Below are 25,337 nucleotides of genomic sequence, written 5' to 3'. Positions count from 1 at the left end.
CAGGAAAACAGGAGGGCCTGCTTTCCAGCTGAGTAATGCCTGGGTCCCTTGTGCCGCCCACAAGCAGCTTGGCCAGCTCCAGGTAGGGGGCGGTGCCAGATTCCTGGCCCATCTCTGAGGTCTGCTTCTTAGCCGGCATGGGTGGGGGCCTCATTTCCGAAGAAAGGGGGTGGGGTCTGAGAGGGAGGTGATGAGACACCTGCTTAGTGAGAGGGGAGGGTCCGTTCTCTGTGGGCGGGGAAGGCAGGGAGGGGCAGGGTGGCAGCAGTGGCCTCAGGTACCTTGAGACTTTGCCCAGCAGGGGGTGTCACACTCTACCTGGGCCTGGAGGTCTTCAGGACCTCCATATTTCATTAGCCAAGATCACACCTATCAGGACAGAGTCGGAACTCTAAAGCCCCCCAGATCAGACACCCTGTCTTAGAGCCAGCCACCATGCCATCTCCCCCCAACTACCCACATATACTGCCCCCGCCCAGACCTTTCTGCCTTTCCTTTGACCTCAGAGGGTCAAATGTCAGCTCCTGGGTCTCAGGAGATGACCCCATGAAGTTGGACCTATCATGAACAATTTTAATATCAACTCTGACTCCCACCAGTATCACCATCCTTCACCCCCCTAAGTGAGACGGAGATCAGTTTTGATGAGTTAGCAACCAGTTTGTTTCTTGTAGGAAGAAGGAAGATGGTTTTGACGACTGAGGATGTGAGGGTCTTGGTCAAAGCTTGGGTTTTAATAAAAGAGGCCTGGGGAAAGCCCAAGGAAGAGCCTTAAAAGCAAAACTCATTCAACTTACTTCCAGGGGGGCTCTTGAATAAAAATAGATCAAAATTACTAAGAAAGCAAATTCTCAGGATACATTCTGCCCCTCATCCCCCCAAGGGCCGGCAGTGTGCTCTCTGGAGCCTGACCCCCAGCTTCTTACCTGATTCCCCAAACTCATAAGCCTAAATTTAGGTCGGATCCATCACCACCTCCCAGGGTGGGGACTAAAAAGGGGACTGGGAGAGAGCCCTGGGCCCCTCACTTTGAACTGATAACAGCAGACTCAGCCCACAGATTCTCAGGTGAAAAACACTCATTAGCCATAATAAGCAGCTTGATCATCCGACACAGCCTTGTCCCAAATAAATTAAATTCCTTTACCTTGAGACAGTCGCCCCGAAACCAGACTAACCACCTTTCCCAACAGGACGCTGCTTTCAAAAACTAAACCACCCCCCCACTAAAAAAATAAAATAAGACAATAACACACCCCATAGCTTAGACACACAGAAATCTATGAAATGGGAAAAAACAGCTATATAAAAAACAACAAGGACAACAAAAACCCCCACCAAAACCCCCTAAATCCTCTCTCTGGGTGCCCGCCCCCCCCAGCTCCCAGTCCTCTCGGTTCTTTCACAATGGCAAGCATCAAATTAGTCACAGTCACTAGGCAAGCAGCAAATAATAACAATATCGCCATCCAGAAAGCAAGCAGGGAAGGCGGGGACGGCCGCAGCCCAGGCCCGCCCCGACCCTCGGCGCCGGCCCGCACCCCCACCCCGCTCAGCCGCGAGCTCATTGGGCTGGAAAGAGTAACTTCCGTAAAAGAGCCGAAAGAAAAGCGAAAGAGCCTCCCGTGGGCTCCCACCGGCCGTACCTGCTCCAAGATCCATTCTGCGCTCCTTGGTCCCAAACTCTTCGAGGCACAGCACGCAAGGCAGGAGAGAAGAGAAGAGAGGGTGTTTAGTGTCGCGCCGGCCCCCGGCCCGCGCCGGCCCGCTGTCCCGCCCCGGCCGGCCCGGCGCATCCCGGGCCGGGGGGGGCGCGGGCCGGGCCGGGCCGGGCCCCCGATCGGACCCAGAAAGTTTGCTCCGCGCCTGGCGCCCGCCCGCTCTCACGCTCCGGCCCGCACGCGCCCCGCAGCGCCCCGCTCCGTACGCCGCGGGTGGGTGGGCGCGATCCACCCGGCGGCCCCGGGCCCCGGCTGGCGAGGCCGAGCCCCCCAGCCCCTCCCCGGGCCCGGGCCCCGGCCCGCCACTCGGCGCGGGGGTCGCCGTGCCCGCCCGGCCCGGCCCTCCCCGCCCGCTCCCCGTACTCACCATAGTCGGAGAGTCGAAAGCCGAATTCACTTAAATAATCAACTTTCATAATACTTAATTAATGCCTAATTGCAACTGATTACTCCCCGAATAACAAGTTGTTTTAAAACCCTGATGTCATTGCTCCTGACGGTAACACTCAGGGTAACAGTTTGGCAGGAGGGAGCGGGCGGGCGGGCGGGCGGGAGCGGCCGGGCGCTGCCAGGCGCCGAGGTGATTGGCAGGGCGGCCTCGGCACCGCCCCTCCCCGGGCCCGCGCGGCTCCGGCAGGTGAAAGATCAGACTCGGCCCGCCCGCGCCCGCGCCCGCGCCCGCGCGCCCGTCCGCCCGCACGCACGCACGCCCAGCCCGGCCACGGAGCTGGAGGTGAATGGGCGCGCGCACGCGCCGCGCCCCGAGCGTGCCGCGCGGCTCCGCGGAGACTCGCACGCTCGCTCCCGCGCCCCGGCTTAGGCGGAGGGTCGGGTGGCTGTAGAGGCTGCGTGACTCCCCAAACCTTTGACTTCAGGAGGAGAGAGGCGGGGACTGAAGGAGGAGGACACGGGGACGGCGCTCGAGCACGCGCTTGGCCAACTCTCGGCTGCCACTGGCGGGGGCGCGCGCGCACTCGCACGCGCCGCTCCGGCTCCGCGAGCGCGGACCGACGGTGGCCGCACGCGCGCGCGCCCCCGCCGGCACAAACTTTTCCGCGCGCGGGCGGGTGCGGGCGGTGCAGGTGCCAGCCCACTCCAGGCAGGGCGCTCTCGGGGCGCCCACCCCCCCGCGCACAACCCGGCCCGGTCATTGCTGGGGTCGCTAGGAGTTGGAGACGGAAAAGAGTCCGGGGCTGGCGGGGCTGGGCGTGCCCGGGAAAGGCGCACGTCAGCCGGGCGCACGGGAGGTGCGCGCGGGACTCGCGCTCCTCGGAGCGCCCGCGCGCGCGCGCGTCCGGAACTCACTCCGGGCTTTCCATCGCTGGGCTGCGGCGCCCTTCCGCGCCTGCTGCCCGGCGCTCCTCCGGAGACCGCGACCTCGTCTCCGGGCCTCCCCCCTCCTCCTCCAGCCTGAAGCGGGCCCGCCGGCACCGTCCCAGGCACCCCTTTCTCCCTCATGGCCCCTCTCCCGCCTTTTCTCTCCTCTCCTCGCGCCCCACCCACCGATCCCCGCCATCGCCTGCCTCCCCCCACCTGATCCCTTGGGCCCCTGGCTGCCAGGCACCTAGCGCCCCTCAGCCCCCGTGCTAGCGTCCGGCCACTTGCTTCCCCTGGGTCCCAGGGGCCGGCCCTGCCCCCTCGGACAGCGACCTCATTTCCGTCTCTGCCAGTCTGGGACTGGACCAAACACTTTGTCCTCTCCTTAACTCTTCCTTTCTCCCAGAGATATTTTGTACCGTCCCCAGAAGACCCTGCTGTAGCCATAAATTTTAATGGCCCCTGTAATCCATCTGGCCTGGAAGGGCTCAAAGAGATCACCCTGCAGGGAGCAGGACCATCAAAGTTTTGTACTGCCACTATCCCCAGCTCTCTCTTTCCCTATAGGGCCCAGACGGCCGCTTCTTCTTTCTTCCTTCCGTTCTCTCCGATTTCTGAAGAGGCCACACTGCCTTTGCATGAAGGGAAAGAGAAGGGCCAGGCACTCCCCAGTCTAGGAAGCATTCAGCAAAATGGCGCTGGCCTATTTTTGCAATATTTTTATTTTGCAAAGGGAGGGGCCCAAGGAGGCCTTGGGGCAAAGACGTCAAAGGAGTTAACAATCTCCTCTTTCTCCTACTTTTTCTTCTTTTTCTCTCTCTCAGATGGTTCTTCGGTTCTAAGTGGCCTCACAAAGAATATCGCATTGCTCCCTCTTTCCACCTCTTTCCCTGATGCCTTCTTGGCAGCCCCCCTCCCCCCAATGGCACACACCCTTCAGGCCACCCCCATCCCTAGGAATAAACAGCAGCTGGAGAGGCCCAGTTCTACTGAGCCTAAAACCCTGAAGAAGGGAACAGAGGCCCTTAAACCAGTCCATAGTTTCCCGTAAAGGCCTCACCAGGCCCTTGAAGGGTCACATCTATGTCCAGAGATCCTCTAGAGTACATGCCTGCCTATGGATGCCGTCAACCAGGACCACCCAAAGCAAGACTCGGATCTTTTCAGCTTTGCCTTGTCAAGCATGTCAATGCCCAAGTCCTGCGCTGGAAGCCTGATGCCATGTATGGATCGGTAATTTCTGATATTTGAGGATATCTGCACAGATAAGGAATCTGATGCCTAATGAACCTACACAGACTCTAGTTGGCTCTGTGTTGGACAAGGCTGACCGCTGAGGAGGGCCTGGGGAGACAAGAGAGCATCTTTCCATCCATTTCCCTAAGTAGGGCCAACTGGATTGGCCACCCAATAACTTCTGGCCTCTAGTGAGTTAGGGCTGGTGAGGAATGGCTGACAGGGCAGGATGGAGAAAGCTGGGAGAAGGAAGCACATCAGAGCCAGCTAGGGGCACCATCTTGTCACCACCCTTGGTGGAGAGAGCCTGGAGAGGGGTCACCACTGTCAGCCACGGATGGTGGAGCAGGCCCTGCCCCCAAGCAGGAAGCTTTCTGTGGAAGCAACAGGTCAGAGGCCAACTGAGAGGCCAGTTTGGCCTTTTAGGATCTGAGGTCTAAGCAGAAGGTTGAGGCATGGAGGCTGTGTGATGGAGGATTCTGAGACCTCTTCCTCTCTCTGCCTCTGCTTATGTACATACACCAAGGGGAGAGAGCTGGAGCTCAAGCATCTCTCAGGACTAAGACCCACTGCTGCCTTGATGACCCCGATGTGAGACACCTCTGTGATTTTGAGGCCAGGCCACCATGAAGCCATTTGTGCTGGCACTCAGGGAATGGAACACCTAAAGCTACAGTTCCTCTTGGACTCCAGGCCCTGGCTTAGAGCTTTCTGCTAGGACACCCACCTCCCTCAAGTGAAAAAAAAGTACAGTGGAGACACCCACAGCAATCCCACCCACCCGGGTATCAGGTATTGCCCAGGATCATCCCCTCTCCCAGCCATGCTGCCACCCTGGCTCCCATCTTTCTGCACCCCTCGTGGTGTGCCCACTCATTCTCTCTCCCTCCCGAGCCCCGGGCCTTCTCACTCACCAACCTGTTTACACACCAGGTATCTCATGCTTTATCTGTTCTCATTTTGAATTGGTAACTTTCACATAAACTCGAACAAAGCTCCTTTTGTTCTTGCACCCCACCCCAGGATCCCAATAAACTGGTTCCCTCTGAGGCGACTGACTGGGCCAGGGCACAGAAGCCTTGGCCAGAGGACTGCGTGTGCATGAGAACAAGCATGTTCGCACCTGTGAGGGAGCCCGAGTGTTTGTGTGTGAGTGTGTTCCTCAGGCTGATGATGGAGGAGGCTGTCAGGGCAGGAGGGGGCGCGTACCAGAGGGCAGAACCAAAGCGCCATGGCCTGGGCCTGGGCTCAGCTCACACACAGCCAAGATCAGGGGCCACAGAGAGGCGAGTGTCAGAACAGGCAGTAAAGGAGGATGAGGAGAAAACAAAGGGGAGGAAGGAGCAGCAGAGTGGGTGGCGAAGAAAGGAGCCAAGGCCACGCTAAGTGTAAGGCAGACACAGGGATTGCATTATGGCAGGACCGGGGCTGGCTCGGCCGCACGCTTGGCCCATAATCCTGTTAGCCAGCAATCTCCATTCCGAAAGAGCTTCATTTCTTTGTGAATATTTGTAAACTAGATATCTAATGGAAAATTATAGGAAAATTATAGTGAAATTCATGACGGAGAAATCCGATTATCCCTAATTCAATTATGCCATCTTAGCCCACACAGCACATTTCCCATTTTTTTCCCATAAATACCGATGCCAGGGGTCCCGGTAATCAAATAAAATTGAAAATCATCTTCCCATTAAATTCAATTAGCCGCAATTTCTAAAGCCTATCAGAGATTTTAATTACTAAATTATAAAATTCTCCAATGCTAAATTGAAACCAAAAAAAATTGCACATCCTTATATTTCAGAGAAAAAAAAAAAAGGCCAGCAAAATCCTTGAAAAATGTCTTCCTATGTCCAGTTCCAAAGCAGCTTTCTCACCTGGAGAGACCTTTCCACGGCTGACTCCTTGCCCAGCTGGGATGAAGCCAGAGGTAAGTACAGAGAAGAGGGACTTGGCAGGGGAGGGGCCAAGGTGCCCTAGTCTAACAAGGGGCAATCTGTGCCCCTACCCCCCAGCCAGCTTGGGCCTGCTAGCCTTTCTCATTCTCCTCACTGATCTGGCTTCCAAGGTGCCTTCCTCTTGCCTCTCCCTTCCTTCCGCCCAGGAGGTCTCTAATTCTCAGGGCTATCTTCTTGGCCCATGAGCTAGGCTTGGGCTCAGGCCACCGCTTGGCGTCAAGACTCTGTGTAGTTCCAGAGCAGCTGATCAGATGTAGCCAGCAACTTGCCCAAGCCCCAGCTCTCTGACCAATCAGCCAGGTCCCGATAGCCTAGGCTGGATCAGACATGGAACCCACACAAGCCAACCACTGTGGGTAGCCAGATACCACAGATCCATGGCCTCAACCAAGTTTTCTTCAAGGCATTCCCAGGAACCATAGGTCCTGGCAGAGTACCAGCTTCCTGGGATAAGGGTGGGATCGGCACGGCTCAAATCAGCCTTACCCTATGTCCAGCCCTTGCTTGCCTCTCAAAAGCTATGCTGACCCCCTTGGGGAGTCACTTTTAACTGCCCACCCCCACTTTAAGGGAAGTATTAGCCAAAATCCCAACCGTAGCCCCTCCCCCCACACCACTTACCGGCTTCTACAGGGTGTTCTATGAGTTGGGAGAGCCTGGGGAGGTGGCATCGGTGGTGGCATAAGGTCTCTCGGGGTCTAAAACCCAAGCTAGGTGGCTGGGGGCTGAGGGGAAGCTGATGGCTCTGCCAGGCTCAGGATAGTCAGCACAGACCTGCCAGCAGCCCAGAGAACAGCAGGCAAGTCTGATCTGCCAGGCAGCCAGGAGTGCCGGTAGGGGAGGCACCCGCAAACAAAACAAAAACAAAAAAGTTAATTATCTTTGGCTTTTTCTTAATAAATATCCAAACTGGCCCAGCCGGATCCTCCGCTTTACAGGGAGAGAGAAGAAGGAGGAAAAAAAAAAAAACCCCAACGCACACTCAACCCAAGAGAGTCATTCTCTTGTCTACTTTTCCCTTTGTCTTTGGTCCTCGGATTTATCTCTTATCAGAAGCAGTGACAGTTTCACATTAATTCCTAAATCTTGCAAATGCAAGAGCTTGGCTGCCAAAACTGTTTCTTTTTCATTCATTCTTTCTTTCCCATTCTTTCTTTCTTTCTTTCTTTCTTTTGAGTTTTGTGGTGAGAAAGTAGGGTGTGAGAGAAGAGAAAGGCAGGTGGGCCAAAAAGGGTGAGAAACAGCAGAAGATAAGCCAAAGAGAGCAGGAGCTAAATAGAGAGAGGCTTTAGGGAGGGTGGGACATGGAACGGGACTGGGGGCCTGGCCATGGCCCCAACTTGGGCAGGGACCTGTTCTGGAATGTTGTGCTGGCACTTGATTTCACTTACAATGATCACAAGACATGGGGATTTCTCATTTTTAAAACTCCCAAACCACTGGAGCCCCATTGGCTACTTGGGCTGTCTGGTTGCTACCAGTTCCGGTGCCAGCCCAGCCTCCCAAGAACATGACTGTGGAGGTGAGCAGGGGCGGATCAAGGGGAAGGGAGGTTGCTGTGCTTAGAGAGGTGTGTGGAAAGCTTTTTTTTTTTTTTGCTCAGTCTCCAGTGTACCTGGGGAGGGGAGAGATGCATGTTATTGCCTGGACTATGTGTCTGGATGGGGCATGTACAGACCCAAGCCCAAACCGTCAGAAACATGTGCTGGGTTGGGGGAGGGGGGCAGGGGCATGCAGCCAGGACATGGAACAATCCCTCACAAGAGCACTGGCTCTGGAGTGGCTCCATCTGGATTCAAACCCCAGCTCCATCATCCACAGGCTGGACCACTTTAAGTCATCAGCACACTCCAAGCCTCCCAGCTATGTGAATGAGGGCCCAGGTTTGTAAGGATTCGGGGGTAGGGAGTGATGAGGGGTCTTGAGTATCTTTCTAGGGGAATGAAAATGTTCTAAAAATAAGATGGTGGTGATTTTAGGAGGCTAAGATCTGAGAACTGTGGTTTGAAGCCAGCCCTAACAGAAAAGGTTGTGAGACAACTTAACTTCAATTAAATGCCAAGTGGAGCTATGGCTCAAGTGGTAGAGCACCAGCCTTAAGCAAAATTCTCAAGCCCTAAGTTCAAGCCCCCGTACTGTCTCTCTCTCTCTCTCTCTCTCTCTCTCTCTCTCTCTCTCTCTCTCTCTCTCTCTCTCTCTCTCTCACACACACACACACACACACACACGAACACACACAAGAGTGGCAATGGTTGACACAACCTTGTGAATATCCTAAATGCCACTGAATTGTGTATTTTTTTCTTTTTCTTTTTCTTTTTTTTTGCCAGTCCTGGGCTTGAGCTCAGGGCTTGAGCACTGTCCTTGGACTTTCTCAAGGCTAGAGCTCTACCACTTGAGCCTCAGCACCACTTCCGGCTTTTTGCTATGTATGTGGGGTACCAAGGAATCGAACCCGGGTCTTCATGCATGCTGGGCAAGCACTCTACCACTAGGCCAAACTCCCGGCCCCTGTATTTTTTTCTTTTGCCAGTCTTGGGCCTTGAACTCAGGGCCTGGGCACTGTCCTTAGACTTTCTCGAGGTTAGAGCTCGACCATTTGAGCCACAGCACCATTTCTGGCTTTTTTCCCCCCCCATGTATGTGGTACTGAGGAACTGAACCGAGGTTTTCATGCATGCTAGGCAAGCACTCTACCACTAGGTCAAACTCCCAGCCCAGAATTGTGCATTTTTTTCTTTCTTTTCTTTCTTTTTTTTTTTTTTGCCAGTCCTGGGCTTGAGCTCAGGGCCTGAGCACTGTCCTTGGACTTTCTCAAGGCTAGAGCTCTACCACTTGAGCCTCAGCACCACTCCGGCTTTTTTTATATGTATGCGGTACCAAGGATTCGAACCTGGGCCTTTGTGCATGCTAGGCAAGCACTCTACCACTAGGCCAAACTCCCGGCCCTGAATTGTGCATTTTTAAGAGGCTGAATTTTGTACTATGTGAATTGTATCTCAACAGAGTAGTGATTGAAAAAAAAATGAAAGGAAAAGGAGGACAAAATGACAACCCTGGATGTGTGGCGTTGTGGGGAAGGCACATGGCCTGGCACAAGGTAAGTGCTCAGGAAAGGGCCCCTGTCAATCAAGAGCATGCCTGAGCTGGGCTCTGGGCGCAGACGCTGCTGGGCTTACAAATGCTTCTTTGGGTCCCTGGTGAGGGCCAGCAGGTTGTCAAGCTGCTCAGCTGCCTCCAGGGGCTTGGTGGGGGCTCTCGGGCAGCTGCTCCCTGGCAGGGGTGGGAAAGTGCATGGCCTCCTCCTGCCTCCCTCTGGTCCCCGGGGAGAAGGCTGCCCACCGTGGCAGGCGGGCGTCCAGGCAGCACACTTGCCCGTCTCGCAGACATTCATATTCTCCATGTGCAGTAGACCGTGAATTCACCTTCATACTAGTTACAGGGTTATTTAGCATCTTCTGACACTGACAAGCACAAACTTTAATTCGCTGCTTGGCTTCTCCCTGCCGTGCCCTCTTCCCACCCCCAAAATCCTTGGGAGAGGATGGGAAGGACCGAGGTCCGGCCCTCTCTTGCCAAAGCATGCCCTTTGCAGGGATGGAGTGATGGGAGGAGGTGGGGGGGAGGGGTCAGCAGAAGCAGATGATGGGCAGAGGGCTGGGGAGAGAACCGAGCGGGAGAGAGGAAGTACCACCAGGGCTAATGGGAGCTTCCGTCCTCCTCCTCCAGCCTGACACAAATGTATTCAGCCTGACATCCCGTCTCATGGTGAGTGACGCCTCAGTCTATCAGGCTGCTGGGCTCAGGCTGTGGTCACGACCGAGGGGGGCTCAACTCCCAGCACCATGATGCTGGCCTGGGGCTGGCTCTTCAGCCTAATGCTGGACTAGCAGGTGCCCATCGAGGAGTCCAGTACCTACCAAATCTACTCCCTGGCTCCCTCCATGTCTTCCACTGGTCATCTGCCCTGTGGTGTTTTCTCCTGGTTTACTGCTTTTATTTCCCCTCAGGTGGGCCTGCTCAATGAAGACCCTGCGACATCCCCCACGACAACTGAAATCCCACGAAGCTGACGTGAGCACAGGCGACAGGGCTGAAACCCTGCGCCCTAGCTCTCCAGGAGAAATCCTGCTGCTTGGTTCACCCACAGCCAGTCCCGACTGTGTCCTTTCTCTCTTGCCTCTGTCTTCCTCATGCATCCACATCTTTCCCAGGAGTGGTCCAGCTTCTGGAAAGTCCACAGAGCCCTTTTCATCACTTCAAAAGCCAGACTAGCCGAGAGGTCTCTCCTCTCAGGGTCAGCCTGTTCTCAGAGCCATCCGAGTGGGATAAGGAGCTCTCATTCACAAACTCCGAGCCAGCCACAGCAGCTACTTACTCCAGATCCCCAGGCGTAGAGAGCCAAGCCAAGAGGACTCAACAAAGACTTGAGGCCTGGCAGGCACTGGGCCAGGGAGTTTGGAAAAGGAGATGCGAGGCCAGAGGCAGGGCCAGAGGGAGAGGAGAGGCAAGGCAGGGGAGCACATCAGCAGGTCTGAGCGTGGGTCCACTTCCTCTTGGCCCCATTGCAATGCCCCACCCCTGCCAGCCAGGGAAGTGGCCAGGATGGCCTGGGCAAGAGAGATGTCAACGGGGCCTATGGGAGAAGGGGCTTGTTGACTGCAAACTGTCCATTATGGCTCAGATTATAAGCATATTGCACAGGGCTCTCTGCACGATGCCGGGGAAATCCAATACGCTGAAAGGTTAATGCAATCAATTAGGGTGACAAGGAAGTAAAGTAAAGCCTTCCGAGTAGATGAAAAGGAGAGGGGGGGAGAGGGAAAGAGAGGGAGCCTTGAGTTCTGGGGGTGGGATGGGGAGGTGACATGGCTGTGGGAAGGCCAGGAAGGAGAGAAACTTATGGAGTGCAGAGAGAAGGTCTGAAAGGGGAGAAAAGGTGTCTCCACTGTGGCAGAGCCAGTGGGAGAGGGCAGCCAGTGAGTTGAGCGGTAGACTTCTCCTTTGATTGCCCCCCTCCCTGTCTGCCTTTCCTCTAGGGCTTGGAGCCTGGCTCCCAGATTAGTCCCCCGTCATGGGGCCCATTGAGTGACCCCCAGAGCCTGGCCCCTAGGCTCCCCCTTTGTCTCCCCCTTCCTCCTCCTCCAGCATCCCAGGTCCTCCTTGCCACAGCCTGCAGCATATGGCAGGCAGGCAGGAGAAGACGGCCCTCTGAAAGGTAGGGGTACTTTCTGGGGGCTCAGCAATTGAAGTGAGAAGCCCAGCACTGCCCCAGAGGCTTGATGTTTCACAGGTCCCCAGAATCAGGGGCCTCACGTTCTAAGCCCTTGGGGAATTAGACTCAGAGGAACCCTGGGACAGGGACAGGCGGCCCTGTGGCACCTGCTGGGGCTGGCTGCTATGCCTATCTGAAAATGCAGGCTCTGGGAGGGAGGAGAAACCCTGCATTCCTTCTATCTTTGGGTCCTGACAATAAAGTAGGACCCCATTTCTTGCAAAAAAACAATTGCAGAATTGAAGTTAAAGGCGAGGCTGTGAGAAAGCACTCTAGAGCTGTCAGAAGAGCTGGGACCGCCTCCTCTAGGAAGGAGGCTCTCAGCAGAGAAGGAAGCCCAAAGGAAAGGAGGTACAGGGGCTCCTCAAAAGACCAGGGCTGTACCCAGCCTGCCATGTCCCATTGGGGGGTTTCTAGATAATAGCCAGGGTCCCTTTGACAATCCCACTCAGGACCCAGGCCCAGACTGCAGCCAGGAGTGCACTTCATACCCAGGAACTGAGACACCCACCATGCGAGACAGGGGGTGAGAGGGGAAATGAGAACAACTCCCAAGGCTGGGTGGGGCCAGCAAACTTTCTGTGAAGAGCCAGATAATAAACATTTTCTGCTCTGTAAATCCGTTTCTGTAGCTACTGATAATATGAAATTGAATGAACATTGTTCGTTCTTTCTTTCTTTCTTTCTTTCTTTCTTTCTTTCTTTCTTTCTTTCTTTCTTTCTTTTTTTTTTTGTCAGTCCTGGGGCTTGAACCCTGGGCTTGGTTGCTGTCCCTGAGCTCTTCAGCTCAAACCTACAGCTCTACCACTAAAACCACAGCACTACTTCCTGTTTTTCTGGTGGTTAATTGCAGATAAGAATTTCATGGACTTTAGTGCCCAGGCTGGCTTTGAACCTCGATCCTCAGATCTCAGCCTCCTGAGTAGCTAGGATTACAGACGTGAGCCACCAGTGCCCAGCTTGGTTGTTCCTTTTAGTTTTTTTTCTCCCTTCCTTCCTTCCTTCCTTCCTTTCTTCCTTTCTTCCTTCCTTCCTTCTTTTCCTTTTTATTGTGCCAATATTGGGGGGGCTTGGGGTGGTGGGAGGGAAATGGGGACAAAAACATGAGAAGCGGTATAAATGTGTGAGAAGTAATGTACCTACTACCTAGGTGTAACTGTAACCCCTTTATACATTATCCTGACCCCCCGAATTCATATATATATATATATATATATATATATATATATATATATATATATCCTGGGACTTGAACTCAGGCCTTATACTTGCATTTGCCTTTTTTGCTCAAGGCTGGTGTTCTGCTACTTGAGCCATACTTCTATTCCTGGCTTGTTGCTTCACTGAAGATAATAAGAGTCTCACCCACTTTCCTGCCAGCGTTGGCTTTGAACTGAGATCCTCAGATCTCAGCCTTCTGAGTAGCTAGGATTACAGGTGTGAGCCACCCATGTGGTATGGTTGTTTCTAATAAAACTTTATTTATAAAAACAAACAAACAAACAGGCTGTGGCCAAAGGTGATCTAGGGACAATGGTTTTCCCAGGGCTGCTCCAGAAAATGGAAGCCACTGGCACTGACTTTGAGGACTGCTGCCTGGGGACACAGGGGGTCTAGTTCCATGCTTCTGGGCTTACGAAACAAGACTGTGATGCAGAGGGTGGACAAAGAGAAGGAAGAGAGCAAGGCCTGGTATGGGAAACCAAGTTCCAGCTCTCAGGATCCTGGAAAGCCCTTCCTGATGCTAGCATTTGTTTCGGATGGTAGGAAGGGGTGGAGGCTGGAGATGCCTGCAAGGAACAGCCAGAGGGAGTGGAAAGGGGCCTGGGAAGAGAAAGGCAGGCACAGGAGGACCCAGGAGTTGGTGCTGTAACCAGGGTGGTGCTGGCAGCAAAGGGAGGAATCCATGCGCCCCAGCAAGAGCGCAGGGCGCAGGCCGGGCCTGCCCTACACCGGGCCGCCTCTGATCACGTTTTCAGGGCCACTGCACGCCGTCGCAGACAATGCTTGGGGAGCCTTTGAAGTCCGAAAGGGACGCCGCGGTGGGAGCCGGGGACTCTCCTCCCTTCCCCCATCCTCCCTAGCAGGAGGAGGGCAACAGGACAAAACCCGGAGTCCATTGCAGACGAGGCCTCCCGAAACACAAGAGACAAAGGGAAAACAAACAGGTTTGGAGCCAAGCGCATGGTGCCGTGTCTGTGCCCTGCCCCGCCGAGAGCCAGGATGATGGATGGCTGTGGCCAGCCAGCTCGCCCGCCAGGCAGGCCCCTCTATTTACATAACACTGGCGTTCCACCGGTCACCTCTGACACAGCACTGCCTGGGGCTGAGGCCCGGTGGCCCTGTGGTTCCTCAAGCCACCAGGGGACTGTGACAGCCAGTAAGGACCAGGGCTGTCTCGTGGGCCCAGCCTCTGGGAAGACCTAGGCAAGGCAGGACTCTGTGGCCTCTTGCCTTGGGTGATTAGAAGAAGGCCACTTGAACCTCAGAGACACAGCCTAGAAGGAAGAAAGCAGAGAGGGGCTTGCAGGGCTTCAAAGCCCACTGACTTCCCCTCACAGGACATGAAGGCAGAGCTTCTTTGAGAGCTAAGGGCAGCCTGGGTGGCAGATAACCAACCAGAGCCCTGTGGTCATCCAGGCAGACTGACCCCAGGCACCAGCTAGCTTGACTGCCTGGCACATGCCTCGCGCCAACGCTGCAATCCACACCCCTACTCCCAGCACATTTCCAACCTAAGAAAGCAGGAGCCAGGCCTTCCATGGCTCACATCTATCACCCTAGCTACTCAGGATACTGAGATCTGAGGATTGCGGTTCAAAGTCAGTGAGGGCAGGAAAGTCCATGCGACTGCCTAATCCCCCAAAAAGCTGCAAGTAGAGCTGTGGCTTGAATGCTAGAGTGCTAGCCTTGAGCGACAAAAGCTCAGAGCCAGTGCCTAGGCCCTGAGTTCAAGCCCTAGGACTAGCACAAACACAGAAACACAAAGAACTGCTCAGAAGTGGTTCCTGACCAGTTGCAATGGATGACATGGCTCCCGTTCCCAACTGAACCCAGGCCAAGATTACAACTATCAGGGATGGGGGACAGGGAGGACACAGGATCAGAATCAGAGAAGGGCTCTGGCCTTACCTTATAGCAGGTCCTGCAGGTGCTTCAAACACAGCTGGGGTGTCACTTCATCCTGGGGAGAGAAGGGAGACTGTTAGCGTTTTCAGAGTAAGCCCATGACACCCCCCAATCTCTGTGTGCCTCTGTGTCCCTGTCACCATAGGTAGAAGGATGAATGACCCAGGGCCAGCCAGAGGACAACAGCAGGTCAGGCATACTCCGTGAGCCCTGATGGTGGCCCATTTATGTACCAGAGTTGAAAAATTCAGAAAATAGCAGAGACTGAGCAGAGGGAAACACAGCCCTCGCGAGACTCCTAACCAGGTAGTCAGACCATGCTTTACAGACTCCCCCATGGAGGCAGATGGAAGTAGGGGCACGGGAGGGGACACGGTTATGGGCCCCCAGGCTCCTGTGAAGCTGTAGTGTGACTGAGAGGGGATGCCTGGGACAACAACAGAGATAGTGTCAACCACTCTTTTATTTTTGTCTCGTGGCTCCTGAAAATAAAAACAATAGACTCCCTGCTGTTGCCTATAGCAAGTGCACGCAGAAGGGGCAAGAGCAGACCAGCACCAGGCACCAGGAGGCCCAGGGCCCTAGGAGCATGCTGTGGACAGTACCTTCCTCCTGGGGTCATGCCAGTCCCCACTAGGGATCCACAGAGGGCTCGGGAAATCTCCCAGCAACGCCGAGGGCCTTTGCCCAACAGGCAACTTGGCCCAGCCTTCAGGCTTATGCCCTCTACCAGAGCAGGAGTTTAGGGAGTCAAGTTCAAACGAAACAGACTTGTCTGTTGAGGAAAGACACGTGGAATCTTCTGTCTGTCCACCTGGCTGGATGCCTTTGCCTGGGCCAGGCTCTGTACCTAGCCTTAGCATTGTCCCTGCTTGGTGAAGGTTTGCTGCTTCTCCACCCCCCCCCTCTTCATTTGTGGCTTATCCATGATGCAAGAGGAATAACACCAATTTCCTTAGGCCATGTAATCCCCAAATCAGATTGGGGGGGATTTCGAGAAATGAGGTGACCTTGTACGGGGCTCCCAGAATGCCGCCCAGTCCCAGCGCCGGTTCTCCTGTTCCCAGGACATACTTAGGACACATAATGCTAATTGTACCTGACATGCCCTCTTAAGGAAGACTCTGTCTCTGCCAGCAGTTGCTGTCTCTGCTGGGTGGCTGGGGCACAGGATACCCACTAGGGCAGAGTTCACCTTGCCAGTTACAGGTTTGGAAAGTGGTTTGGGGAGGGCTTCCCTGTGGGTATCACACAGCCCTCCCTATTCAGCTGGGACAGGGGGACCTGCAGGTGGGCAACTGAGACAGGGGGCAGTAGAGGGGGAAAAAAGAAGGGAGTTCACTCAGAGGTGGAAAAGACAGGCAGAGGCCTGGAGAGAGAGAGAGGGAGAGGAGGAGGAGGAGGAGGAGGAGGAGGAGGAGGAGGAGGAGGAGGAGGAGGAGGAGGAGGAGGAGAGAGGGGGGGGCAAGCTGGGTAAAGTGAAAGGACTGTGATTTAGGCCTTGGGGCCTAGCGTGGGCACCCTGGAAAGTGTCCTCTGGAAAGCCCTGGGCGGGCCTGGCTGGCCAGGCTCACATTGCAGCCACAAGTATCATCTAAATCCTGTCCATCCCAAGTTCTCCTTGCCTGAGATCCGTCAAGGCGGCCAGGCCAGCCTCCCTTGAACCCCCAAAGCCCCCCAACTCCACAACTCCAATATCTCTCTTCTACCACCTTTTTCTCCCCTCCCATCCTCCCAGGCAACTGTGCATTTATTAATTCATGAGGCACTAATTAGTTCTTTGTTTAATTTTGTGTTAAACAGACTGACCGGAATGATAACGACTTGCAGTGCGGTGTTGCCGTCCCCAACCACCCCTGTTTTCTGACAACAAGGGAGCGCGGGAGACCGGAGCGCTGAACCCAAATCCCTCAGCAGTTGCACTTCATTAAGTCAAAATGTGACAAGAAGCTTAGAGAGCAACTTGCAGATCTGATCACACAGAACAATCGGGAGGAAACTTTCTAAGAGTTGGTCGGGGGGCTGGGGGCGGGCGGGGGAGGGATAGGGATGTGTACATACGGGTCTCCCGGACAAGCTAGCCCTGCAGTCCTGTCCCTCACCTGTCCAGGGCAGGTATCCATCCCCATCCGTGCTGGCTGATGACAGCATGGACATGGCCTCTTGGGAGGCCCCAGGACCCTGGGTGAATCCTAGGTTTCCAGTTCAGCATTTTTCTTTTCTTTCCTGGACGTCTTTTCCTATTTCTGTTCCTCCCTATTCCTGATGGCCTGTTTTGGACACAGTGGCTGAGCACCCCGAAGGATGAGCAGAAAAGGACAAAGTTGATGCCGTCGTGGAAGGATTCTGTCAGACCGAGGAGAGCTATACAGAAACTAGGACTGTTTTGCATAGAGGGCTTACCATGAAGGGGGCCGAGGCTAGAAAAAGAATATGCTCAGAGGTCACGGAAGAACAAATCCAGGAGATCTCAGTATACCTATTCTACCATCTGTCCATCAATCACTCCACCCTTCTCCAGCCACCAGCACCTATCCACACCCCATCCATCCCCATTCACAACATCCATTCCTTCCACCCTCCCTTCTATCCAGCCAGCATCATCTACATGCCATCATATACACCCATCCATCCATCTCTCCATTTATCTATCCATCATCCATCTATCTACCATCCATCCACCCACCTATCCACTCTTAGATACAACCACCTATCTGTCCATACCGATCCATCCATCCATCCAATGTTCTTAATCCTAACTACTCTGATCAGATAACTGAGGCTGGAAAGTTAAGGGCTTGCAGTCCAGAGGGACATGTTAAATCAGGAGCAGAGCCACGTCCTGGAGCTTTTAGGCTATCATGGACTGACAGTTGGCAGGCAATAGAACTCACAATGATCATAGCCTTTTGGCCTCTTCTCTGTCCACGAGAAAGAATTGAATCTTTGGCCCTGGAGAAATCAAGCCGCCAACCCTATAAGCCATAGCATAGGTAAGGATAGCGGTTCCAAAAGCAAATCCTGGGATGGGAAGTAGCTCTGTGGCAAAGTGCTTGCCTAGTAAGTGCAATGTTCTGAGGTTGATCCCAAGAAAAGACACAAAATTTTTTTGAAAAAACAAATAAGCAAAAGCAAACCCTGCCTTAGACTAAAAGCAGAAGAAGCCTTTCCCTTCCTCCTCCTCCTCCTCCTCCTCCTCTTCCTCCTTCTCCTCCTCCTCTTCCTCTTCCTCTTCCTCTTCTTCTTCTTCTTCTTCTTCTTCTTCTTCTTCTTCTTCTTCTTCTTCTTCTTCTACTTTTAGTTGGTTGTGGGGCTTGAACTCTGGGCCTGGGTGCTGTCCCTGAGCTCTCCAGGTCAAGGCTACCACCCTACCCCTTGATCCAAGAGCCACTTCTGGTTTTCTAGTGGTTAATTGGAGATAAGCGTCTAGAGGTCTTTAGTGCCCAGGCTGGCTTTAAACCGCAGTCCTCAGATCTCAGCTTCCTGAGTAGCTAGGATTACAGATGTAAGTTACTGTACTCGGGCTCTTTCCCACCTTCTATCCAACCTTGCTTCTTTTTTGGGGGGAGGGAGGCAGCTGTTTCTACGACTGGAATTGAGGGCCTTGATCCTGTGCTTGAGCCTCTTTTTTTTTTTTTTTTGCAACGGCTAGCATCCTACCACTAGAGCCACAGCTTCACTTCTGGCTATTTGGGGGGTAGTTAATTGGGGCTGGCTTTGAATTATGATTTCTCAAATCTCAGCCTCCTGAGCTAAGATTATAGGCATCAGCTACTGGTACCTGGCCTGAGATAATTTCTGAAAAAGAATGTGGAGATTGAGAAGAATTAAAGCATATCAAAAGTTGACCTCCTGTGTTTCCTTCTTCCCCTTGACTGCTGTACCTGTCCAGGTGAGGTGTGACCTCCATGGAGCCTGCCCAACCCTCTGGCTAGGAAGTGAGTCTGTAGGTCAGTCTTGCTCTCCCTTCTCCTAGCCAGAGTGGAGCGCAGTGGTCTTCCACCCAAGCCTGGCAGCCCTTGGTTGGTTTCTGTTAATTTGCTGTCAGGCTGCCTAAGCAAACCAATTAAAACTAATCATTAATTATAAAAGAGAGTGAGAAGAGTCAGAAAGAGGACAGGGCAAAAGACAGGGATGGGGAGGAAGAAGGAGAAGTAGGACCAAGAGGGAAGACCCTGAAGGGCTACAAGGGGCTCTGAGTGGGGGACCAGGGCCCTGGAAGTTGGGAGGGAGGAGAGATTTTAGACCAGGAAGAGGCCAAGAGGGAAGGAAAAGCCGGTGCCCAGGAGAGAGGGGAAAGACCAGGAGAGTGGGGAGGAGAGTAAAGGCTATAGGGACTCAGGAATCAGTGTTGCAGGACCTGAAAATGTATAATCCAAGTCCAGACCCTCTGCCTGGAGCCAGGACCTGTGTCCAGAGCCTCTCACAGCAGCCTCCGTTCTCCATAACAACGAAGGCTCTGACTATGCACAACAGGCCAGCTTCCTACCTCGCAGCCTCCCTTCTCCCAGCCCTCTCAGGCCAAGGAGGCTCAGGACAGCTGTCCCGTTGCCTGGCTCCCCACCCCCTAGCCCATGTGGCCCTGGGCAGCCTCTCCATCCTCACACACCCTCTCCCTGGTCAGCCCTTTCACAGGGGTTGGGGCTATGTCAGCTGGGTAGTTGGGGTGGGGGGGGCAGCACAGACAACAAGGGGGCGGTGTCATGGAAACGGGCACTTTCACGGAGAAATATTCTGTTTGGCCTCCTTCCTTCATTGAAGAGCTGTCAGGAGCCTGAGTGAGAATCACACTATCCCGGGACCAGGCGTGACAAAACCTATTTTCTGCCTCAAATTTGATTGATTAAAAAACTTTTTAGGAAAACCATGTTAAAAGAGTGAAAGAGAGAGAGAGTGTGTGTGAATGAGAGACAGACAGGCAGACAGGCAGACAGACAGACATCGAGGGAAAAAGAAAGAGAGAGAATACAAAGTGCCACAGGGGAGGAGGGCTGGGGAGAAAAAGGCCACAGGCAGGGGACAGTCCCCCTCGGTCCCCCCCCAGCCCCCTCTGTCATACTGCAGGGGACTGGTGCCAGTGGGACACCACAGAATAACCAAGCAAAACAGAAAGGTCAAAGGAAGCCTGAAATCTTTACACAGTGGTTAGGAAGACAATGAAGGGTCTCAGGGTCGCCACAGACCCGCAGGTGCCAGATCTGGACAGAGGCGGCCAGCCAGAGTGGGCCGCCTGTCCCCACACAGGGAAAAGAGCCCCAGGCCTGCAGAAGGGAGGGCAGGTGGTACGGCTGTCTGGGGTCAGGAGTAGGAGCAGGCCTCTGGAGTGAATTTTGGGGCCCAAAATTTTAAAATCCTATATAGGGTCAGGAGGGAGGCCCGTTCAGAGGCAGATAAGGCCAGTAGATGACCCAGACACGCTGCCTCTGAGTGGGTCCCGTGTGTGGCCAGGGACTCTGAGAGTGACTTAGGCTCTAGGCAAAGAGCTGGGCACCCTGCTCTCCCTAGGATTTCACCTGGAAAAAGAAATGCCATCATTTCTGAGTGGCTCTGCCATAGAGTTGCCTCAGATCTTCCCGGACAGACCTGTCCTGTCCCCAAGAAGAAGGGATGACGTCAGTGGATGAGCAGGCTCTCTTTTTCTCTAGAAGGTCAAGATGAGAAATAGTGCTGGCCATGGAGTGGCTAGATTTGTTTTTCCTGCTGGGAAGGGCTCAGAAATGTCCAATACAGTCTGTATCCATGCAAGGTCAAGGGTAGGGTGGAACCCCGACCTCTCCCATAAGATGACTCTCACACTCTCCCAGGCCTGATTCATAGCAATCACCACACATTTACTGAGCACATACTATGCATGTGACCCTGTGTCAGGCCTAAGGAAAATGAAACAACAGTTATAAGTACAGAGTTGGTGAGAGTCCAGTTTGAATCTCACCTCTGTCACATATCACCGGCTGTGTAATGACCTGCAGAAATAATGCTGAGTTCTTTGTTTGACAGAGTAAATATTTTCTTCTATACACCTGTTTCTAAAAAACTCAGAGAAGCCCAGGCTCTGAGAGCTCATGCCTGCCATCCTAGCCACTCAGGGGGCTGAGGTCTGATGATCACAGTTTGAAGCCAGCCAGGGTGGGAAAGTTCATGAGACTGGTATCTCCAGTGATCCACCAAAAAGCCAGATATGGAGCTGTGGCTCAAGTGGTAGAGCATTAGCCCTGAGCAAAGAAAAACTTAGAGATGCTGTCATATCAGTGCATACACAGGTACACACACACACTCAAAGCTGGAAGAGATCCAGCAACTCTACTCCCACACATAAGCCCCAAAGACAAAACACAGGGATTCAAACACAACTTTGTACACACAAGTTATTCATTATTCACAATGGTCAAAAGGCAGACCCAAGCCAAGGGTCTATGAATGAGGAATGGGTAATCATGCAGTCCAGCCATACCATGAAATACTATTCAGCTATAAAAAGGCAGGGAGCCCTGACACAGGCTATAACATGGAAAATGTACCATCAGATGCTGGGGGAAGACGAAAATGAGGAGTGATTGCTAATATTGGGGTGTGGGGTTTCTGGAAAAAAATTCTGAAACTAGACACTGGTAATAGTTATATACTCCTAAGAATACACTTAGTGCTACTGAATTGTACACTTCAAAATGGCTACCATGGGGCTGGTTGCTGGTGGCTTCATACCTGTAATCTTAGCTATAACCTTAGCTACTCAGGAGGCTGAGATCTGAGGATCATGATTCGAAGCTAGCCTTGGCAAGGATGTCTGTTTATTACCGAAGACTCACCAAAACATCTGCAAGTAGAGGTGTAGTTTAAGTGGTAGAACACTAGCCTTGAGCAAAATTAAAAAAAAAAAAGCTCAGAGACAGTGCCCAGACTCTGAGTTCAAGCCCTAGGACTGGCACACACAGCACACGCAATGAAGGTCACAATGGTAAATTTTACAGTATGCACATTGTTCCATAATCAGATCCCATGACATGGCTTGAAAAGACAAAGTATCTCAGCTCAACAGGGGTGTTAGATAAGTCTGGCCAGCAGTAGAAAACTGTGGAAAATGGGTTCTTCTCTTCCTCCCACGATGTTGAAGGACGTAAACTACCATCTGAGCTATCCTGGCAGGAAGAGCTGTGAATGCACACTATGGGGAGATCACGTGGTCTCTTGCTAGGCCCCCCCTAAGGACTCCCCATTCAAGTCCCTGTGACTCTGTCCCACACACCACCGCTCCCCCGCACACAGAGACTGCGTTTCTTCTCCAGCGCGGATCCCAAGCCATCCATTTCTCACTACACATCCCTCTGCCCAGCTCCCCAGCTCCCCAGATAACTTCCACCACTACCCTGCCGCTCCCCACAACAGCCTTCTCTCCCTCAGCTCCGCCTCCATGACTTCCCCGCCCTCAGGGCTCTAGGGCTTTCCAAGGTGAAGCAGTCCAACCAGAAAGGAAAGCCTCAGGTAACAGAGCCAGGGGCTCCAGGGGTCCCCTAAGCTCTCACCCCCCCCTTTCCGCCTCCCCCCCCCCCAACCACTCTCCTGCCTACTACTGAATGCCTGTGCACACAGCAACCCCTGCCTTGGCCCGGGAACTGTCAGGAGATCAACAAACAAAAGCTGCTTCTTGACAGGGAGTCATTTATATTTTAGCTTCGTTCCATTATCCTAACGAATCCTTCATCAGCAGATGCAATATTAACAGCAGAAAATCAGCTCATTACATCCGGGGGGATTTCATCAAGTCGGCAATCATGTGTGCAGCTCCCCAAGCCTTCAAGAGGCCAGTGGGGCTGTTATTTATTTATTTTGTTACTTATTTATTTAATTTTTTTTGGGTTCTTTCCACATAATTGCGCTGCATCTCAGATCTTTAATAAATAATTTGTAGGTCCTGAACTGCAGACGGCTTTGCTCTCTGCCATGAGAGCCTGCATTAGCCAAAATATTTACCAATATTTAGAAGTCATTAGACTCAGGAGGGAAATGGGGAGGGGGTACTCAGTTCTTCTGGAAACAGCCTAGTTTGGGGTTCTAAGGGCTTGGCCTTTAGTCTTGTCCTGTAGTCTCCATCTCACTGGAGTATGCTCGAGGCAGCTGGCATCTGGTGGCTTTGGCTTGCTTAGGAGCTCTAAGAGACTGAGGCAGGCCCACCTTGGGGGCACTTCCGTTTGTCTGGAGTCTGGCACAGCAGCAGGGCCATTTCACATACTCCAGCCTATTGCTGGGTACTTACTGCCTGCCACCCCCTGCTGAGGAATCCAGCCAGAGAACCCTTGCTATCTTGTGGCAGGCGCTGGCTCAGTTGCTAAGAACCAAGAGTCTGACCCGTTCCTCTCACCCTCCCATGGCTGGGCTTCCCACCTCAGCAGAAAGGAGGGATGCTTAGAGGCGCTGGAAAGCCTACATGCCCCATTTTACAGGTGTGGAAACAGAGGTTCAGTAAACTTCAACTCTGCTCCAGGCCGCACAGTTAGGAAACAAATAACAACAACAACAACAAAATCCAGTTTCCCAGTGGCTCTGCAGAGTCTGTGTTCTTTTCCACGTGCCCCAAGCTTTCCCGTCTACAGTCCAGCCTTCCAGAGGCTCTTGGCTCTAAACCCCTAAGGCTGGCATGGCCACCAGCGCTGATAGGCACCCCTGCTGCCACCACGGGCTGGCCATGCTTTCACAGGTTTTTCCCAGCGGGGGCTGGATTTCTGCCCAGCCAGGAATGTGCTCCCAGGATGTCAATTCTAATCTCCCCAGCGCTCTGACAGAATTAAGCTCCAGTTTGTCGGACAACATCCCAAAGTTTCAGAAATCCAGGGCAGACTCTCTAATCAGGCTGCAGGACAAAGGTCTGGCCTGACCCTGTCACTTCCATTTATTCCTCCTGTCTGTCTCCGGGCCTCGGCCTTTCTGCAGCTTCCTCCAGCCTCTGCCCTACCCTGGCCAGCCTGCTTTCCCCACCCCTTCCAGCTCCTCCATTTCTGTGCCTGCCCAGCGCTTCCCTTCCCCAAGCAGAAAAATGAAATCTATTTGCTCCAAGACACGGGAGCCCCTGTGAAAGGCCTGCCTGGCTTTCTGCCTGCTGGCCCAGCTCTGCCACTGGGCTTCTTTCTAGCTGTCAGCTGCTGACTGGAGGGAGGTTGGTGGCCACTCATCTCTCGGCTCCAGAGACAGGGTGCTCATTCCAGAGTACCTCTCAAAATCGGCTAATTCTGGCCTTCAGCTAGGGTTGGCCTTGCCAGCCTCTGTCCTGTTAGAGGGGCCTCAACCAACTCTGCCAGTTACCAACTGTCAGGTGACATCTGCAACCACAGGCACCGTGGATCTAACATAGGAAGGGCCTGAGGCCAGGACTCAAGCTCTTGGCTCTAAAGGCACACACCTGTAATCCTAGCTAACTCAGGAGGCTGAGATGGGAGAACCAAGGTTGAATCTAAGAGATTCGGATCTCCAATTAGCCAGCAAAAACAAACAAACAAACAAACAAACAAACAAACAAACAAGAAGCTGGAAGTGGTAAGCGTGCCAGATTTAATTTTTTTCTAAAGGCCAAGTGAATTCAAGCTCCAGTACCAACACAAAAATGAACAAATAAAGAAATGTCATTATGCGTCAATTTTAAAAATAAATTAAATAAAGGACTATAGAGTCCTTAGGAAGGAGCATAAGGGACCTGAGGGTTGATTGGTGGGGCCAGAAGTTCCCCAGACAGAAGGAGGAGGCAGACATGCCCTGTTTCTCTTTACTCATCATGCCCAACTGACTTCTGAGCCCCAGGCTCTCCTGTGTAGCCGAGCACTAAACCTGCATCTCTTGTACCCATAGCTGGTCAGAGATGGCAAAGCCTGTGGCAGGTACATAGAAAGGTGTGGTTGGGGGACGGCAGCTTTGCTCCCATCAGGAGCTCCTTGGGAGCAGAGGCCAAGGAAAGAGTATGGACAGCCGAGAGGATGGTACCGGAGCTGCCCACACTGGATTGGTGGGCAGCAGGGGCAGGACAGGAGCTGGAAAACAAATTCCAAGGTGGAAGAGGAAGAAGAAATAAATGGAGATGTCACCTTGCTGTGTCTTTCTAACCTTCCAGAAGACCCGGGAAATCAACCTAGCCAGGATGGGAGTGGGGTGAGGGTGGAGGGGGGGGGGTGCTTCTCAAGAGCTGCCCGGCCGGCAGGCAGGCAGCACAGAAAGTCCTGGAATGCCACAGGTAGGCAGGGCCATTCTCGGGCGTCTCCAGTGGTGCCAGGTGCCCAGAGCTAAGCATCGGGAGTCCAGTCTGAGTGAGGCTTTTCCAAGTCCTCCTCTCTCTAGCTTCTCTGGTCATGGTGTGGGCAGTGGAGATCCCCTTTCTAGCCAATTGCAGAGGGCTTTACCTTTAGAGACCTGGACTGGCTGAGCTGGGGGAAGGGCGGGGCTGGGGGGGGGAGGACAACGAGGAGGACGTGGCTTCTCCACATCCTTTCTCTGAAAGAATGGAGATCACTAATATTTTTACTTACTCACAGAAGAAAAAGTCCATGAAGGCTTCAGGGAAGACAGGAGGACTGCCACCTGTCAACACTTTCTAGAAAGCCTTTAGTTGCCTACCACTCTGCCCCCATCCCTTCAGTTTGCCCCCAAACTTTCAACTTTGCTCCTCTGCCTTCCCATCCTCCTTATCTTTCCTCCCTTGCAAGGAAGGGGTTGCTGGTG

At 53.4% G+C, this 25,337-nt stretch overlaps 1 protein-coding gene across 2 annotated transcripts in view; it reads right to left on the bottom strand.

Annotated features, from left to right (window-relative positions):
- The window catches only part of Casz1 (castor zinc finger 1), a 117,144-nt gene that overhangs the window by 51,282 nt on the left and 40,525 nt on the right, over positions 1 to 25,337 (bottom strand). Inside the window, exons 2-3 of one of the 2 annotated variants that reach the window (XM_090335837.1) lie at positions 14,643 to 14,694; positions 1,647 to 1,685 (exon numbers count right to left, since the gene is read on the bottom strand). In XM_090335837.1, the coding sequence (XP_090191963.1) occupies positions 1,647 to 1,662 (16 nt within the window). In that variant the 5' untranslated portion in view covers positions 1,663 to 1,685; positions 14,643 to 14,694. Of the gene's footprint in view, positions 1 to 1,646; positions 1,686 to 2,088; positions 2,214 to 14,642; positions 14,695 to 25,337 lie in introns of those variants that run through there. The other variant, XM_090335836.1, reaches the window with a different exon arrangement.

This window comes from Megascapheus bottae, chromosome 6 (assembly GCF_031878675.1).
Source record: "Megascapheus bottae isolate mThoBot1 chromosome 6, mThoBot2.hap1, whole genome shotgun sequence".
Lineage (NCBI taxonomy): Eukaryota > Metazoa > Chordata > Mammalia > Rodentia > Geomyidae > Megascapheus > Megascapheus bottae.
This window is presented reverse-complemented; position numbering and strand designations above follow the sequence as displayed.